The 19,418-nt window shown below is 37.5% G+C and overlaps 3 protein-coding genes and 1 long non-coding RNA gene across 5 annotated transcripts in view; 2 read left to right on the top strand and 2 right to left on the bottom strand.

Moving 5' to 3' along the window:
- Window positions 1-2,130, top strand: part of thyn1 (thymocyte nuclear protein 1) — a 7,005-nt gene extending 4,875 nt beyond the window's left edge. For both annotated transcript variants that reach the window (XM_015038542.1, XM_015038464.1), the window contains exons 3-8: window positions 161-330; window positions 420-488; window positions 569-661; window positions 1,608-1,703; window positions 1,790-1,940; window positions 2,016-2,130. In XM_015038542.1, the coding sequence (XP_014894028.1) occupies window positions 161-330; window positions 420-488; window positions 569-661; window positions 1,608-1,703; window positions 1,790-1,940; window positions 2,016-2,062 (626 nt within the window). In that variant the 3' untranslated portion in view covers window positions 2,063-2,130. The remainder of the gene's footprint in view (window positions 1-160; window positions 331-419; window positions 489-568; window positions 662-1,607; window positions 1,704-1,789; window positions 1,941-2,015) is intronic.
- Window positions 2,131-2,479: 349 nt separating this feature from the next.
- LOC106951229 (uncharacterized) lies at window positions 2,480-5,752 on the top strand. Its single transcript, XR_001425783.1, has 2 exons — window positions 2,480-3,063; window positions 3,147-5,752. It is a non-coding gene; the product is annotated as an uncharacterized LOC106951229 (long non-coding RNA).
- LOC106951042 (vacuolar protein sorting-associated protein 26B-like) lies at window positions 5,397-15,574 on the bottom strand. Its single transcript, XM_015038340.1, has 6 exons — window positions 14,808-15,574; window positions 11,782-11,938; window positions 11,457-11,621; window positions 10,396-10,571; window positions 10,179-10,321; window positions 5,397-6,550 (listed from the first exon to the last, which is right to left on the bottom strand). Exons 1-6 carry the CDS (start codon window positions 15,028-15,030, stop codon window positions 6,413-6,415), a joined length of 1,002 nt encoding a protein of 333 aa, XP_014893826.1. The 5' UTR covers window positions 15,031-15,574; the 3' UTR covers window positions 5,397-6,412.
- Window positions 15,575-16,618: 1,044 nt separating this feature from the next.
- Window positions 16,619-19,418, bottom strand: part of jam3a (junctional adhesion molecule 3a) — a 19,919-nt gene continuing 17,119 nt past the window's right edge. The window contains exons 6-9 of the mRNA XM_015038220.1: window positions 18,600-18,699; window positions 18,086-18,212; window positions 17,945-17,996; window positions 16,619-17,821 (exon numbers count right to left, since the gene is read on the bottom strand). Of these exons, the coding sequence (XP_014893706.1) occupies window positions 17,786-17,821; window positions 17,945-17,996; window positions 18,086-18,212; window positions 18,600-18,699 (315 nt within the window). The 3' untranslated portion in view covers window positions 16,619-17,785. The remainder of the gene's footprint in view (window positions 17,822-17,944; window positions 17,997-18,085; window positions 18,213-18,599; window positions 18,700-19,418) is intronic.

Below are 19,418 nucleotides of genomic sequence, written 5' to 3'. Positions count from 1 at the left end.
ATATATATATATGACAAGGCTTTAGTTATTTATGCTTATGTAATTTGTAAACCCATTAATCAAATTTGTCAAACACTATGTTTGACAGCAACTAAAGAAAGAGACCTATTAAATACTCTTATTGCTTTCTTATTTCCTAATGAGCAATTGAACGTTGCAGGCAGAATTGCCGATGCCAAGAAAACCTCTACAGTTGGCAGAAAAAGGAAAGCTGCAGCTCCTGATGCAAAAACCGGAAAGGTTTCTGAATCTGCAGGCTCTCCTGTTTTCACCCGCTGGCTCCTGAAGTCTGAACCCGAGAGCCGCTTTGAAAACGGCGTCGACGTGAAGGTACAGAAAACAGCATCACCTTCTTCAGAAACGAGAGGAATTGTGGTCCTTGACTGAGCGTTTGACATCCACGCTTCATTTGTTTTCAGTTTGGCATCGAGGATCTGAAGGCTCTGCCTGATCAGACCAGCTGCTGGGACGGCGTCCGCAACTACCAGGTGTGTTGAGTTGATTATTTAACTCCACTTTTATTTTGGAAAACAAAACTCTGAGGACAAGAGGAAATTTGTGTCTTCAGGCTCGTAACTTCATGAGGCAGATGAAAGTGGGGCAGCAGGCCTTCTTTTACCACAGCAACTGTAAGGAGCCGGGGATCGCAGGGATCATGACAGTGAGTCACTCTAATCCTGGTGAAGCATTAACAAAAAAAAGTATTCAGACCCCTGGAACAGTTCTGTGTTTTTTTTTTCTCCTTTCTATAATAACAAAATTTAATGTATTTTATTAAGACCAACACAAGGTAGTGCATAATTATGAATGGAGTCGAAAGTTATTCATGGTTTTGAGAATCTTTTACAAATATAAACCTGAAAAGCATCTTAGCGGGGTCAGAGCATCCTTAAACAGCCTTAAAGTAATTTATGTAAGTTGAAGGCCTTAAAATGTCTGAAATTTACTAAAGAAAATGTTAGTTGTCCTTAAATAAATGAATCACAGATTTTAAATTGTGTTGTGGTGGGACTGTTTAATCTCATATTTAGGATTATTCTCGTAGAACTTTTCTTTAAGGCAAAACTTTGACATCTTGAATCACTGATTCTATGACTCAAGGTCACCCGCTGCTAATACTTGCTAGATATTGTGCATAGTTTACTTGTTAGCTCTTTTCTGGCTAGCAAGCAAACAAACAAGCAGTTAGAAACTAGCATATGAATACCTAGCTAGCTTGTCAGCTAACTAGAAAGCCATATGCCTTTTTCATTCTGTGAGAAGCACAATGCTGCTGCCAAGAGCCACAAAAAGATATCGGAAATTTCACAGTTTTGGTCCCCTGCATTTTTTTTGTACATCTCTCATGATGTGGATCTTAAATTTCATTCATAATGGTCTTCAAAGGGTCTTAAAAAGTCTCAAATTTTTAAAGTCCAGTGCTGCTAATTGGTCACCTAATTTGTAAATGCAGTGTTTTAGATTTTTATTTCATTTGTTATCAAATTTGGAAAAACCCATAAATCGTTTTTCCTCCACAATTGTGGTGTATGATCACGTTGGTATGACGTGTGAATCCTTCTGGGAGGTACTGTAGGTTTGATGCTCAGCCCTGTTTCCTGGATCAGATCGTGAAGGAAGCCTACGTGGACCACACCCAGTTTGACAAGAAAGACGTTCACTACGATGCGAGCAGCACGCCGGACAACCCCAAGTGGAGCATGGTACGTTAGGAAAGCGATCCATTCGCCGGCCGGTTATTAATAAAGATCCCGCTTCGGAGCTGAGCTTTGGGTTCCCGGTCCCTCAGGTGGATGTTCAGTTTCAGAGAATGATGAAGCGTTTTGTTCCTCTGTGGGAGTTGAAGGAACACCACCTCCAGCACCGGGCCAACGGAGGACCTCTGAAGGACGTGGCTCTGTTCACCAGGGCCCGGCTCTCCGTTCAGCCTCTCACTCCAGGTCTGTAAGAACCAGTCATTGTGTTTTTGTGTCACAGTCCCAACCTGGTTCCAATTGCTTTTTCTTTTTCCATAGAGGAGTTTGACTTCATTTTGAGTCTGGAGGACAAAGAGCCACTGTGAAGACTGGGTTCGTGACGCTGTGAAACCATTCACTGTTTAGAATAATAAATGAGTTTATTTTGACCAGAGATTTCTTCTGGGCTCTTGCTTTAGCAGGAATAAATTAAACTGTTGTATGTAAGAAGGATGCATTCACAACATATTGACAACATGACGCCACACGCTCAAGATCTGCTTGATGACTACCTTTGGTTTTAGCTGTCAAGTTGTCAACATGACGTGCTAAATCTTAAATGTACACGTGATAAATGAAAGAAAAAAGAATGCAGTGCTTTGCTACTAATTGTGAACACTATGACAGATGGATAAGGTCCAAGGGTATCATATTTGCCAGGTCAAGAAAAGCTTTAATAAAAAAAATAGTGAGGTCAGTTATGCTAGCTTGACTTTGACAACCTTACCACGAAGATGTGCTGTGGAATTCGGTGAGTACCGAGTGCATGTATTTTGAATAAAATTATTGAAATATATATTTTTTTTAATGACATTCTACTGACTGACTTAGTGTTGCATCACACTTTACACACAGAAGTTTATGACACAGTGCCGGATGCATATTAAGGTTCTGATTGGACAAATATTGTGCCTTGACGCTAACCGCGTAGGAACCTTATACGTTTGACTTTCTGCTAAACACAAATTAGAATTTTGTTACCAACCAATACAAAAATCACTTTATGTTGTTCATAAGGTGAAAGTAAAAATTGTGCACAATGCTGATCTAAATTATGCGACTGGTGTTTGCACGACAGGAAGTGATGATGAAAAATGCAGCAACGACTTCACCGAGTTGAACGCGATTACATCAGGGAAGGCGACTCTTTCTTTTCTTTTTTTTTTTCTTTTTTTGGTGAGTTATGCATTTTTAAAGAGAGAAAAAGGAGACACATCTGTGGAATTTATGGTTATTCTTTTATATTAAGAAAATGTGAAACATTTATTCTGCCTTTATCTTAGCAAAGAGATGCATTTCTGTTTTCTCAGGCAGAGACACTAACTATGTGTTATAATGTTGAAATAGAGAGGTTTTACTCCTTGGACGCTTAAAAAATATGGAAGTTCAGAACAATTAAAAAAACATGAGTTTAATTTGTAGTATAGTTATGTTTTGCGCTACCCGAGTGCTAACATTTGCAGATAGGAATTCCTCAAAAAGAATTAGCAACTGTTAGCACTGGTGCCTTACAGGAAGAAGTTTTATCCAGAGACGTTGCTGCAGATTTCTAACCCTTTACAGGTTAGATTAAAATCTGAGATTGTTTAGATTTTAATAAAATTGTGTTTTTAACTGGGGATCAGAGAGAGAGCCATAGTGCAGCTTTCTGTTGCGTGGCAATATCTGATCTCATGTGAAAGAATGCCTGATCTTGGGCACATCTGCTCCTCATCAGGCTTGCCACAGTTCATAACAAGACAATTCAAAGCGGAGCTAAGTCTCTCTGGTGCGATGTTCTGTCGGAGCACGGCTCCTCCTCTGCATTATCCAGCAGCCCCTTTTGTCTCCCTGCATTAAGATTTAATAACCTGAATGTCAGCGTGCAGATCAGCAGTAATACCAGCCGACGCTATGATAACGCCAACACGCCATTGTGGTGTTTGCGGTACGTCCAGAAATCCTTCCCCAAATCTGTTTAACAGAAACACAAGGCACTTTCACTCGTCTACATACAGCGGCCGCACGGCCTTGGGCCTGACAAGCGGGCTGCATAAATATTCTATACCCTTGATGTGAGGCTTCATTTTCACTAACCACTTTGCAAAGACATTTAACCAGTTACACTAGTTGTAATACTCTGCTGTACAAGCTCAAAAGGACAAAGTAGCTGAGTTTGCCAACTAGTGCAACTTTTATCTGCTAGCTTACCAACATCTAGCAAAGGCCTGCTAGATGGACGAAGCGGCACACAATGCAATGGTATGACAATTACCACAAGTCTAGTGAGACAGTTGGCATTCAGGGCCTTCACATTAACTATCCATCCATTCATTGTATGTAGCTGTTTGTCCTTGTTGGGTCTGGGGTTTAACTTCAGCTTTCATTGGGTGAGAAGTGGGGAACATGTTGTGTACTCTAACATATTACTAGACTTGGATTAAAGTGGTTGACAAATAGACCCTAAAATCCAGTGATTTGGTGGATGGGCTTGTCAAAGTTTATTTTAGCTGCATTATTAAAGCTGTTGAACAACAGCTTTAATAATGCTTTAATAAACCCAACTAGTTAACTAGTGAAGATTTAGGAACCTACTTACACATTGTCAATTTATATTAAAAAGTCTATGTTGTAATTTCTAAGAAAAAACGCAAACTTACTATCTTTGGACTTCCTTTCTCCTTTAAATGTTCTCTGCAAACCCTCAAGATGGCTGAGTAACAATCACAGCAGAATTAAAATTTTTGACCAACCAGTCTTCCACAAACAACCACACCAAGTTCAGAGTCACTTAAAACCAACGTCTTTCCCATTTCTGATGCTCCCAACTTAAGCAGGTCGATGGGTGTAACTAGTAAGTAGCCAGTGAGCATAATTCATCACAAAGCCTACTAGTTGGGATTATGTTAGCCTGATAAAAACAATGCCCTTGTTCTACGCTTTACTTCATACAAAGGCAAGGCTGTTTGCTTGCTGGAGGTGTGAACTTTGTTGGAGTTTAAAATTTTATCCAATTGCTAAAGTTTTGCTGTGATGTAACGCATCTATTTGACGCTATGAAACTTACCAGAAACTACCTGCACTGCAAACAACCATCCCTCACTGCGGAGATTTAAGATAGCTGTTAATATTAATTCAATATTAGAAAGCGCAGCCATCCTGCACCGAATGGCTTTGTTTCATTTCTACCTCTGCCAAAATGAAACCATGGCAGACTACAATTCTGAAACGGCACCGAAAAATTTATGTCATTGTTCACAATTCCTCTTTCTGTTCGCTGAATGGCCCGGTGGAAATTCTACCAGGCAAATTGAGCTCAGTGGGAGAAAGCCCAGACAAAGCACCGAGTGTAGATGAGAATCGAGCCGAATCGTAGGGCTAGACTTTTGTGCTACTACATAGACTCTAGCTTAGCATTAGGACTTCTGTTCCTACTAGCTGGACACCAATCCACCAGTTAGCAAAGTGTTGTGTCTAAACTGGTACAGAAGTGGTATTATAAATGTAAAACTAGTGGAATGTAGTCGGAAATTAAAAGCGATGGCCATCAGTGGTATTTTTACAACCCGTAGCTAATGTTTCTGTTGTCTCAAGCTTTGAATGCTACTTTCATTTTGCATTCAGAATTGTGGCAGATTAATAAATCCACTTAATTATGGACAAACACACAAGAGCTCTCCATTTGGCATCAATTTATTGGACGCTTGGGAATGAGGAATAATCGATAAGCATTTTGCAAAAGATAGATAGTTCTACTGTAATTTTTCTCTGGTTAAAAGACTAAAATCATGTTAGAGGCAGGAAGATTTTCATTAGCTTAATACACATAGGCACAACTTTCAAGTCTCTAATGAGGAGGATACAGATGACTCCGTACAGTCGGACCCTAATACAAACACTTCTCCGAAACATCACTGGAATGCTGAGGTAAAAGCACATGGACATGACAAGGTCAATCTGTAGCTCTGTGTCCGGGTTAAATCAACCTATACAAGCTGGAACAGGTTAACAGGTTTGACTGGTCTTATTTACAGATTAAAAAAAAAAAAAAAACAGGAAGTGGGATAATACTTCAAAGCTCTCGCCCAAACAGGACCAAGAGGTTCCAGTTTCTGATGCATTTTGTGCAACAAAAAAAAGAAAAAGGAAAACGTGTTCAACAAGATCAAGCAGTGCAAAAGTCGATGCTCTTTTTTTTTTTTCTCTTATTGTTAGACCTTATAGGAATTCATTCATTCGACGTGGAATGTCAGAGATTCACTTGGAAGAAAATGGGTATTTGACAAAGAAAAAGGGAAATCAATATGTCCAAAAAGCATTAGAATGTAATGAAGAAAGCGTAAAAATGTAAAGGAATTTTACGTGATCTTACACAGCAGACACTGCGACAGGTGATTAGTTTGATTCCTGTACAGAAAATAATAAGCATGTGTGAGGAAGGAGCCTGAAGCCACCCTGAACGCCTCATGCAAACTGTTTTTTTTCTCTTCTTTTTTTTAAAAGTTCACGCACGGTATTAGTGTGCATCGTGTTGTGTTTTTTTCTTCCCTCCTTCCTCCCTTTTCACTCGTTTCTTTTGTTTGTTTTTTTTACCAGCACAGCCACGAGTAAAACAGCTGCCTCGCCAGATGTTTGCACAGTTGTCAGGTGATCATCCGTCCGGTGCAGATTTGCCGGCGAGCGGAAGATGGGCGGAGCTACCCGCTCTCCTCCTTGGCGGCCTGCTCCAGGGCGCTCTCTGAAGCGGCCGAGCCCTCGAACCTCTGGGAGGCGATGGCGGCCTGATGGGACATGCTTTTCCTCACCACGTCTCCTTTTCTCCACAGTGTGATTTCCTGTTAGGGTGGAGATAATAAAAGGTGACTCTTTTTTTTTTTTTTTTTTTTTCCCCCCTGAACAGTTTGTAGTTTGTAAAGACTTCTTTTTTTATATAAAGCTGAATGGAAAAACCTCCCCCAAAAATATCATTATTAAATTCTATTATTTTATCAGCTATAACAAATACTGAATGAATAAACAGAAAATTTGGGTTTTCTCACATTATTAAATTTTATTTAATAATGTGTATTAAGTAAATATAGTATTTATAAAATGTAGGTATTTCATAAATATACGATGCTGAATAAAAAACATAAAAGTTTCTTACTTCTACCTACTCCTTTTCAAGCATGTTAAGATTATTGTGGTACAACAATATCTGTTTTCTGCATTTCTTGTTCATGTGTGTGATTTTTTACTTCTAATGTGTTCAAAATACAAATAAATAAAAATAGTAAAAAAAATAAGAGTAAAAGATGAAAAAATAAAATGTGTGAAACACTTAATCCCCCATGAACAGATTTGTTCATACTGTCTGGTTACTCTTGAAGGAAGGCATTAACTAACAGCAGCTTTCAACATAAATAAAAGTCAGCCATGCTTATTGGAATCGGGCTTTTTTATCCTCCATCAAGTTACAATTTTTCTCTCTGCTTTTCTGTCCTCACATTTTCACCTTTGAAGCACAGAAGTAATTGTTGAGAAGTTGACACTAATCCGCGCTACTAAGGAGAAACTTTAGCTTGTTGGGTGTTTATATTTCAAAACAGAACCGTATAAAGAACATTTTGCGTCCCACACCGGACTCTGAACTGTTTCTCTTTCCCTTTCTTGTATGGCACCGCCATCTTTATTTCTGTATCAACTGGCTCAGCTTAATGATGACTAGTGGCGCCCTCTTCTGGATTTAGAGCAAACTACAACACTAAAGGGATGTTATTAGATAATTGATGGCACTCATTTTAATCTAACACAGCATTAAATCGACAATCGCAAAAGTTGCATTTTTGTCTCATTTTTCCAAATCAGCTTTGTTCATTTTGTGTAATTTCATTTAGTATTTTTGTTCCAAAGTAAACAGCAAGTCTACGTGAGTAAAGAGCATGTTCTCCGACACAACCCAGGTTTTTTTTATAACTCCAGACTGAATGTAGAGAACATCCAGATCTATCTTTGTCAAGGTGTGAGCTAATGCTCTGAGATCTGATATTGTTATATCTAACACTGTAGGTTTCAGGAATAGAAAGTATTTGACAATTTATCTGGTTACAGTGCAACACAGTGGTAAACATGGACTGCCACAGTTTGATTTTTAGCTAAATTATGGCGTTTTACTTTAGTCAAAAAAAGTTCAACATCTGTTTGGTCCAATTCCCATGATATGAAGCAGGGGTCTATCACCTGTAGCTCTTTGGAACTGCATTTAATTCATTAAATTTCCACAACTGGAAAGTACCTGTCATTTTTATGTAGATCTATCTATTAATAATAGGCAGAAAACTATGTGCAAATATCAACATCCCATATAAGAAAATGTTAGTCATCTCTAAGAGTTTTCTATTTTTCAAACCTAAAGATAGGAATAAAAACTTTTTTTTAAATAACAGGCTTCCTGTAGTAGATATTTATGAAAAAAAAATAATATGTCACGCCACATAATATTTGTTGCTCTAAAATGGTTTAACTTCACTGAATTGGGTTCAGAAATGCCTCTTTTGATAGTAAAGGTTGCAGACCTTTTTTTGGTCTCAGGGCTGCATAAATGAACTGCAACATTTAACACACCAGGAGATTAGTTTTCATATGGAATCTAAAAAAAGCATCAGAAGCTCAGAGATTAATAGCGATCGCTGCTCGGTCAGCAGCCAAAATGGCATCTTTCAAGAGCTGGGAAACACAACAACAACAACAACAAAAGAGCACTGTAATAAAAGCACATTCAAAAACTGAGATTTCATTGGGAATATTCCCACTTTACTTTCCTGGCCACATTTTCCCCTGACCCACAGAGAGACGGCTAACCTTTATTGTGATGCAGTTTCATGCATTATGCATCAGAACGCTGGCGGCCATTATTTAAGTAAGAGCCGGAGCTTCCTCAGCAAAGACTGCATGGGAATGACCACTAAAAGCCACAGACAGAGAGGAAGAGAGAGAGAGAGAAAAAAAGAGAGCGCGGAGCTGCGACAGCAACACGCAGCAGCCGTGCCGTATCGACGTGTTGTGGTCTAACATCGTTCCTGTATGTTTTACTTTTGCAGTAGTCCAGACTCGCTGCTCAAATCTAAAGTTTCACCTATAAATAATGGCGCAGATTTCAAATGGAACATGAGCACAACTCTGGATGGATAAACAAATCAACACACCACAGAAGGGATTAGGGATTAACAGACGGACGAATGGATGGGTTGGTCAAAAGATGAAAGAAGTGCATGGAAGAACTGATGGATTATTAGAACAGTTACACAATGGTACGAGAAAAAAAAAGGAAATAAAATCATTTTCTATGCTCCAGCACTACAGAAACAAAATCTTACCAAGCATTTTTGGTCTAGTTTGTGGAGCAAATATCTTATTACACTGGAAATAATAATTCCTTAATATAGATGAAAAAGTTCTAGTTCCAGCAGCAGATTATTTCACTAATCAGACATTTATTTTTCCTTCGTCATGAGTGAAATAATCTCACGGTGAACTTTGTACTTTTTTTTTAATACATTTTAAGGAATTATTGACTAAAAACAAAATCTGCTTTAACCCCCAAAAATGTGAATCTGGTCATTTACTAATCTAAAACTCTGAAATTAACTTACTTCTGTGAAGGTTGACATCAAAGTGAGGTTTGAGCCTGACTAGATTATCTCATGTAAACATAAAAGTGTAAAAGACGATAGAAATGCCTCTTTTTACACAGATTTCTTAAACATTTTGGCTCAAACTAATTTAAAATGAGAAGAAGAAAAACGGAATTCAAAATTTTAGTTTCCAAACCATGATTTCATGCACTAAATGTGAAAAAAAAGACATTCTCTTATATCTTGCTACAAACTTACTTATAAGTTAGTTTGAATGTACTGAGATATTTGCACTAGAAACTAGACCAAAAAACGCTTGGTAAGATTTTGTGTCTTTGCCGGGAATTTAGCACGTTTATCCCAAACGGCGACCTCGCCCTCCTGATCCCTGCAGCAGATCCGCCTTTTAAAACAACTAATGAGCCTCCAATGTAGCACTTAAACTGTTCCATCAGGCTCTGTTGTTGTTGCACCTGCAGACCGTAACAGGGGCATGCGAGCGCTACAGCGAACCGGCGGTTCGTATCGATCCGTTTGAATGAAAGACTCGCTTTAGTTGACGCGAGTTGAAAAGTTAATGGACTGTGGGGAGATCAATTTTAGAATTCAATCTGTGTCCGAGTGGCGGAACAAGCTGGATTGTTAAGGTCAGTGTTTCTTTATTTTAAGCTCAATGGGAAATAAATGCGTTGTTCGCATCACCAAAAGAGAACTACTGTGAGCTCAGTGTGTTGGTGATCTGGTACTTCCTTTTCTTTTTTTTTTTTGCCTTTAAATGTATAACTCAAGTTAAATGTTATTAATTTTTTTAAACCGAGGCCCTTCACTTCTGTTTTTTGTTTTTCCATACCTGTTGTTTAAAGTAGCGTCTCTCCTCTTCATCGATCAATACCAGATTCAGGTAGTAACGCACGGAGAACTTCTTGTTGATGTCTCGCATGGTCGGAGTCAGATCATAACCGGCCAGAAATAATCGGATAGGAATAGATTCACCTGAAAGATGAACCGCATTTAATCACTTTTGTTTTTGCTCGTTAGAGCTGTAACGCTAAATGAAAGACGCTCACCTCGAACCGGCGCTCCGTCCATGATCTCGTACTTTGCGATCGTGTCGTTTTCGTGGTAGACGCTCGGGCCGGTGCCGGTCGTCTCGCGTTTGATGATGTCGATCTCCATGTGTTTTATTTTAATCCTCACCAGGAGGAAATAGATTTTGCCCACAATCACATCCTTCAGATGGTATCTGTCACAAAACAAAAGATAGAAACCGAAAAAAAAAAAAGAAAAAAAAACTTCAGTAATGAATTAAACTTATTTTAGTTTGATTTTTGGTCAAAGAGCTTTTAAGCTGATACATGAACAACCCAGTTTTTTTTGTTGTTTTTTTTTGTACCTATGGATCGTTTTTTTTTTACAAACAGGGGAAAAAAAGTTGTTTTTCAACTGTTTATATGCTTTGTGGTAAAAGTTTAATGTTTTACGTCTACACTTTGAAATCAGAAGTATACTCTGCTCTAGCACTACAAGCCCATAAAATATTTCCAACCATTTTTGTTGTTACTGTTATTGGTTTTGACAGTTTTTCCCTTGCTTCCTAAAACAGGAAGGTTTTAGGAACCAGCTTTAACTTCCTATCAGCAACTCACTTAAAAGCATTATATTTCATATTCAACCATCGCTTCAAAAGCCTCCAGGAAAAAGACTTTTGAAGCGAGCACATCTTGCTCTGCTGAGGATCTTCACGCAGGGTGGGGTTAGCAAGAGCTAATGCTAGCTTGCATCCTCTCTGTTTTGATATGCCTTGTTAGTTTATATTTTCTTATTCACATGAAGATTTTCAACAACATTCAGCTGTGAAAAAGTAATGTTGTTCTCCTGTTTGAGAGCCAATGCAACACCAACTTATTTTTTTCCATAATCAAGCAACGCTACAAAATGTGTGTTTTTTTGTTGTTTTTTTTTTAAATATGCCTGTAATCAGTAAGCAATAACATCTAAAGATTCAATGGGTGGAGATCTCTTTTTAGAACAAACATCAGCTTTTCTTCGCTTGTCGCAGAAAATCATCCATAACTGTCCATGGCTAATTGTAGGCCTCGCAGTAGTTTATAATCTCAACAAGACTTACTTAGATTTGTTGTACTCAAACTCGATATGGAGGCAGTCTTCGATTCCAACTTCCATCTTGATAGAGGAGTTGAGTTCAGGGTAGGTGCTCAGTGTGTGGACCACAATGTCCATCTCTTTACTTATGTCATTTAATCTTCTTATCACCGTGGCGCGAAGGAAGTACCTGAAAACGTAAACAGATTTTTACATCCAGTCTGTAAATGTGGCATAAAGACAACGTCGTCGGTTAAACGTTGAACTCGGTGTTGCATGCCAAGCAGGTTAAAATGTAGCCCTTACATTCTCTGCACCTGTAAGGCAGCAGAGTGAATGATCAAACGCACCTTAGCTTGACGTTCTGGCCTGTGTAGGACTCGTAGGGTTTCTCCACGTGTGTGAACTCAAAGTCGAAGGTCTGCGACTGGGTTATTTCACCGGGTCTCGCAAGATCCTTCACCAGGGAAACAAATTCATGATGGTTTCCTCTGTCGTAATACAGCTCTGGGCAAATGTGGGGAGAGAAAGGTGACGTTAAAAAAAAAAAAATATATATATATATATATATATATATATATATATATATATATATATATATAAATAAACATAAGGCAATCTACACAAAATTACATTAAAAATAAAAATATGTCTATGAATGTCCGTACGTTACCCTGCACTTAAATGCTTTTTTTTCTTTTTTTTTTACAACTGCTTGTTATTTATTGATAATGTTGCACATAATTACAATTGATCATTAATTCCTTTTGTCTAAAGAAACTTCAACAACTCTAGCTTTAATCTTTATTTTAAAAAATGTAAACATTTTGGAATATGGTAAGATTTTTTTTTAACAGTAGACAAAACTTGTATTTAAATACAAGTAAGTAATATTTACTCAGCTGAAACCGAAACTACTTGGGACTTTATTTTGTACAGAATATATGAGAAATGGATTTGAAGCTAAAGTTAAGATTTATTTGGAGGGTGAAGAATTAAATAAATAATAATAGTAATAATAATAATAAAATGCCCAAATCTTAAATACAATTAGACCAAGCTTAAATTACATTACGTCCAAGTATTTTTGGTACATTACTATCAATTTATTGGGACAAAGAAACATTCCTGTCTCTTTCACTGAAAATATTAAAAGAATACACTTTATTTTACTACTAAATATTCATACAACTACAGCAGTGTTATCCATAGCATGAGGAGGATCACGTCAGCCCAGGTCTTTCCGTTTCCTTACAGCCATGATCCTCTGATACTTTCAGTTTGGAGTGGCGTTGAACACTTTGTTGTTGATTTCCGCCTGGAGATTTGGGACAAGCCTCCCAACTGAGATGTAGCTACCATCAACTTGTTAGCACGATGAAGCACCACTCAGGTGTTTTGCACCATAATATGTAGGACAAACCCCAGAAATAATTACTATCCGCCTCCATGTACTACTTTCCAGTTTCACATTTAGGCTGCAACCTTCCTTCAGTTCAACTGGGAGCCTTAAGAATAATAGTTTGTTTTTTTAATGCATTTGTTACATTTTATGTTTATATAGTCCATTCAAAGGTAGACAACCCCTAAGACAGCGGTGTCTAAAGTTTGGCACAGGGCCCATTTGTTCACCCCCCTTACCTCAAGTCAAAAATGGGTAAAAATGTAGCCAACAAAATAAAAAGCAATTAATGACTCAAAAATGTGGAAATTGTGTGTGTGTGTTTTTTTTTGTTTTTTTTTGTTTTTTAAATAAGGCAACAGCCCAAAAGGATTTTTCTGTTTTGGATCGCCAATTATATACAGATTTTATTTTAAAAATTAATTTAGTGTTGAGCAGGTAAAAAGTTACACAAAACCCCAAAACAAAACAATTTTGCATTTTTAATTTCATGAATTTTGTGGCCCACAGCAAGTTTAACTTCTTGTCTGGACACCACTGCACTAACATTTTTCCAGATTGCAACCACAAACTTCTATAAATTTTATGGAAATCGTAGTGAACAACTGTAAAATTGTTTACACGTGAATATCTGAGTTTGATTTACACTTTAAGATGGCACTAAACTGAATGCACCAATTGCCTTCAGAAGTTCCTAATTTGTAAATAGTGTTTATCTATGTGTAATTTGGTCTCGGTATAAATCCAGCTGTTCTGTGAAGTCATTATTTGTTTGATGAAGAACATTAGTGAACAAACTGCATCATGATGACCAAAGATTTTGGTTGCAAAACAACATTTTATCTTGTAAAGAACTGTTCAATCAAATATCTAAACATGTACAGAGAGTAGGACAACTGCAAATACCTGTCAACACATGACCGCCCACCTAACCGGTCAAGCAGGGGAAGGGGAATAATAGTGACTCAGATCTGAACCTTCATAAAGATAGTTACAAAGTCAGCCTTCTATACCCTCCATCCAGGATTAATGGGCTAATATCACCAAAACCAGGAAGACGGAGAACATTACTCCAGTTTTGAAGTCCTTAAACTGGCTCCATGTAAGAAGTCTTGTTTAAGTTTACCAGTAACGATGCAGTAGGCTCGGCATCCGCATCGAGACTGTGCTCTGGTTCTGATGAGATCAAAATTGAACTTTTTGGCCAATATACAAAACACTATGTGTCATGGAAAACTAACGCAGCACATCACGCTAAATATAAACTATGCAATGAAGTAGTGACAGCACTGTGTTCTGCAGATGATTTTCTTCAGTGGAGCTGGCCAGAGAGACAATAGATGGAGTTAACTACAAGGTAACCCCGAGTAAAAATATATTTAAAAAAACTGGTTAGAGGCTGCCAAAGATGTGAGACTAGAGAGGAGGTTAACCTTTCAGGACAGTGATCCTAAATATACAACCAGGGCTGCAATTAAGTGGTTTAGAATAATTACTCTAAACCACTTAGTTGTGGTTTAGAGTAATTAAACCACCTAAATCCAGATTATAATCTGTCAATTTGAAACTTTAAAATTGATATACACAAATACTGTCCAACTAATCTGTCAGAGCTTGAACAATTTTTCAAAGAATTCAACAATATTTCACTGGGTTGATTTGGAAAGCTCACAGATGCACACAAAGCTGGTAAATCAAATAAAACCAGCTTGAGATTGTAATGTAAAGAAATATCTGGACAAAAAAAAACCTCCCTAAAATTGACACTGGATATGCTTTTCTAGTAAAAAAAAAAAACCCAACAACAACAGTCTATTGCAATAGACAAGCTTTCCTAAACTACAAATCTTTGCATTTCACAAATATTCTTATGAAGTACACCCAGTGCTTTATGAAGAATAATGCTTAAATTCCGGATCAAAGGAATAACTTGTGATCATTTGTTGCTTTATATGACTAATACTTCCCACCCACCTATTTGGCCGACAAATTCGATTTTGATGCCGTGATGCTCCAGCCTCTTCCCGGGGTTCTTCAGCGTCACATTCACCTTTCCACTGACTGTCTCTCCGTCGTAGAAAAGAAAGTATTTGTCTTTCTTCCCATCTTCGGTCTTGTGTTCAACCTTTTTTCTCGTTTCGGCGTCATTGAGGACTACATCGATTTCTGCACTTTGTCCAAAACTAAAGAAACTCATTATAACGACCAGGATGCTCCAACTCTTATCTCATTAAAGTAGTTGTTATCGCAGCGCAGGGACTTGTTAGCAGGCTGAACCAAGAGGACCCCGTTTTTCAACGATGTTTCGAAGCAGAAAACAAACACACATGAAGGCCTGCAGGGTGTACGAGCTCACTTCCCCTTTTGAGCCCGAATAAAGCACTTAGTCGTGAAGAAACGAATAAATATTGTACAAAAAGAAAAGTCTACTTTGGCTACAGGTCCATACCTACGACAAACTAGCAATATGACGGTAAAAGCAGAACGCACATGAATATGTGTGTTAGCAAATTAGCCGTTTCCGTTTTTTCTCTTCTACGTCGGACTCACTGCAACCATTTAACTGCCTTCAACAAACAGTCTAAGGTGGACTCGGTTATCGCGGCGTAATTTACTCTTACATGTTTGTGGTCTGACAGATAAGACAGAGGATGTTGTCAAACGAGTAAGATGTAACGTTAGCTCATGCTACTTGCGTTGCGTCGACTACTTCCGGGTAGAGGTTTTCAAAATAAAACCGGAAAGAAGCAAATGCGGTGGTAGACCTTTAAAACTCAAACACCACAAGGTGTATATCGATTGATATTAGAAAACGCAATATTTTTAGTTTCCAATAAACTGTATCCCGTTTTTTCATTAGTTGAACATCATTAATTATCATTAATAATAGAAATGAAATGACTGTCCAGCGACTGCTAATTTATCGGCGACTTAAGTTTTCAATATCACCATTTTGCAGATATTTTAAAATAGCACTTTTTAATACGCAGTGCTATCTCATGTAAAAAAAGAAAAAAAACGGCGTTGACTCTGTTTTATTTGTTTAAAGATGTAGCTTATTTATACGTCAGCAATTTTTAGTCAAAAGTTGACATTTCCAAGTTTGAAGCAGTTCCTGGAAATCGAATCAATTTTAGGTTTCTCACCAGTCCCTACCTCAATATAGCCAATATGGCTGCCATAATACAAAGAGGTTGTTCTTGACAATGGTAATTATGTCTTAGCAAGAAATATATAGAACAAAGTGAAATAAAATAATACCCAAACTTTATTAGAGATGAAATAAAAACTACTTATTTGCACATCTGAGAATTTTGGTCACAAAACTTATTTTTATGAGTATATTTCAACAGAATTTTAATGTAAATCTAGCTTGTATTTTTTAATTGTAGTTAGGTTGGTCACTGAATACGATGACCAAATTCCACTAGCTTTTGAAGTGGGAATTGGAGCCTTATTAACTTGAGATTGACATCAGTTTCAGGGTAAGTCAACCCAGTGATACTTATAGTTTAAATAGCCAAAGGTGAAGACCTTTCCTGCTGAATGTTTTGTTCTGATGTTATCTTGTTTTATTATAAGCTTACTTAAACACAGACATTTGTGTTTGCAAATTTTAAAAAATGCAGAAAAGGAGTAATTTTATCAGCCGAAACTTTGGTTCCTACAAAAAAAATCCTTCCTCCATAAATAATTTTCGCAATAGATTCCCTCTCTGGAGCAAACGCTTTCACCAAACTACGTTCTCTACCAGATCTAATAAATCATTCACAAAATGACACCCATTTACTTGTGCAGTTGAAATGTATTTAATAGTAACAAAATAACAACATGTAACATTAATATCAAATGAACAGCAGATGTTTCATAACAGTTCCTGAGTTGTTACACAAAAACATTTGCACACGTCTGCATAGACATAACTGTTGTTACCGACAGACGCAAACACTGCGAAAACACACTTAGTAAATACAATGAAATTTATTTCCGACAAACAGGGTTATTTCGATATATACAATAAGTTATGGAGTGCAATGTAATAAATCAAAAGATCAAAATAGTATGTGTATAAGTACATATTATACTGAATCACAACTGGACAATATGTCCAATACTCACATAAAAAACAAAACAAAAAAAAAACAACTTGTAAAGCACAAAAAGGTCACTTATACACAGAAACAGCACTCCAAAAATCCCAACTCTAACACTTTAATGGTACATATAGACTTTGCAGCATAGTGTGGCATACAGTTTTCAAATGTATCGTTTATTTTTGTACTTGTTAACGTTTGTGAATATGTTTTTATTTATTTTTATTTTTTTTTAAAAAAAGGGCTGATACAGTGTGCCTTATGAGTTGGATCTGGATCAGCCTTTAGCAGTCCGCTACTTTAAGCCTGCGTATCTACAGTATATACAACGTTTGTTCGTAAGTGAAACGATTTGTAGGTGAAACAATTAAGGATGGCTTTTGATCTAATGTAAAAGAGTTTTCAAAAACAAGCTTGCTCAGTAAAAAACTTGAAACATCATATAAAAAAAGGATTATTTGAAAAAAATGGAGAGGGGCGAGGGGAGGATGTAGCTTACAGTAACCTGTGATAACACTGAGGGCCAAATATCAAATTTCACAGCTTTGAAATGCTTTCATTGTACAATACAAAAATGTTGGAAAATGAACTTAAACATGAAACGAGTGGTTTGACAACAACAACAATAATAATAACGATAATAATAATAAAAGAAAAACATAACAGGAAAAACAACAAAATCTGAGGTGTAAAAATATTTGGTGCCACAAATCGAATGAATACTTTGGCAAGTCAGTTGAGTTTATGTGCATCCGAGAGTAAATGTGCCATGTTACATCTTAAACTTTGTTAGCTTGCGCATCATTGTTGCTAGGTATCCTTAAAAGTGTTTGTTTCTGCTTCTCCCTGTGATTGTTGTCAAATGATGAATGAAGACTTGTGCCGAAAATGACCCTGTGAAGAACAGAGAAAGAAGAAAAACATCAGTAAATCACACCGTCGTTCATTATGTTCATATTACTGTAAGTCAACTTAATGGCGCTTAGATGCGGTTTGTAATTTCTGAACTTCCTCTACCTCATCTGCGTCAGCATAGTCAATAGCAGGAGCCTGTGCAGGAGTATTGTAACTATGACAGAAAAAAACAGGGAACGAAATGAAAACGCGACACCTTCGGTGGATTTTACTACATCTTCAGAGCTGCACCGGTTTACTCACTTGTTTCCATTGTAAACGCTTTTGTAACAGCACAAACGTTTCATTAAATAAATCACAAAAATCAAAGTGACAACTGCCATCAGTCCGCCGCAAGACTGGAGGAAAATTCCAAGGACGTCAACGTCACCTGCAACGAGACACGGAGCAAAATCAGATGGCGACTAAAATGGGAAAATCCAAAATGTCAACTTCTCGCCGGAAATTGAATAAACCATAGCTAAGATTTTACAGGTTGCAGAGCTACATGTAGAAATACACCGCTGAGTCAGAAACAACCCATCAGAGAATGCTGCAAGTCAATGATGCAATTCTCTGGGTTTCCTCAGTTAATACACTTTTAAAACCAATTTCGATAATTAACTGAACTTTACTGGATGGCTTCATAACTGAGACCAATTAGAATGTTTGTGTGGTCAGTCTGAATTGACGTTTTGTTTTTTTTCCAAAGTGCCTTGAGATGATGTGTTGTGAGTCGGCGCTATGTTAATAAGCTGAATTGACAGGAATCACTCACAGACATCCATTACTTTCGGAGAACACTGAGCGTTTCCAGCGTCGTTCTTCGCCTGGCAGTAGTACTCGCCTGCATCCTCTTTCCTCACACGTCGAAATTTCTGTGGGGATCGTTTTGAAAACCTTCTCAGTATCTCATTCACAAAGCAAAAAGCAATAACGCGAAGAAGGTGGTTATCTAAATATGATCTTCTGCAACCAGCACAACAGCAGGCACGAGGCCACAGCAAGAATAAAGCTAAAAAGTTTCCCCAAAGAAAACTCTGTGGAAGTCAGGTTAATAATAGATCAATGATGGTATTTCTTTTTGGAGCTTTTTATGCATTTTGGCTGTTCATCTGCACAGAAACTCAGTTTAATAACAGCAAAAACTACTAGTGACCAAAGTAGACATTCCAGGAACCTGTATTTGTGTTTGCGTGTGTACATAGGAAAACTGAGATATGGGGTCCTCTGCAATCTGCAACAAATAATACAACAATATATCGACATGGTCTTGTGTTTTATCGATTTCATATTCTAAAAAGCTCTTTAAAAGTAGTTCAACCTATACGTCATCTGTCCACATAAATGACCCTCTTCACGTCATGTGTAATTCCTAACAGGAAGTCGTGGTGGTTTTGAAACAATCTGATTGGCTGCCAGAGATTTTAGCTTTGCACTACACTGCCCCCTACGGGTTTGGCAGGTTTTCAACGACGTTCAAGCACAGATTTGTGCGAGTTTATGTGGATGAAACTGAAACTGATACCGAGTGTACCATTTAATTTATTTAAACGACGTGGTGGAGATGTTCCTTTTTTTTTTTTTTTTTTTTTTT

The sequence above is a fragment of the Poecilia latipinna genome, unplaced genomic scaffold, assembly GCF_001443285.1.
Source record: "Poecilia latipinna isolate Pla-1442-1.1 unplaced genomic scaffold, P_latipinna-1.0 Scaffold1, whole genome shotgun sequence".
NCBI lineage: Eukaryota > Metazoa > Chordata > Actinopteri > Cyprinodontiformes > Poeciliidae > Poecilia > Poecilia latipinna.
This window is presented reverse-complemented; position numbering and strand designations above follow the sequence as displayed.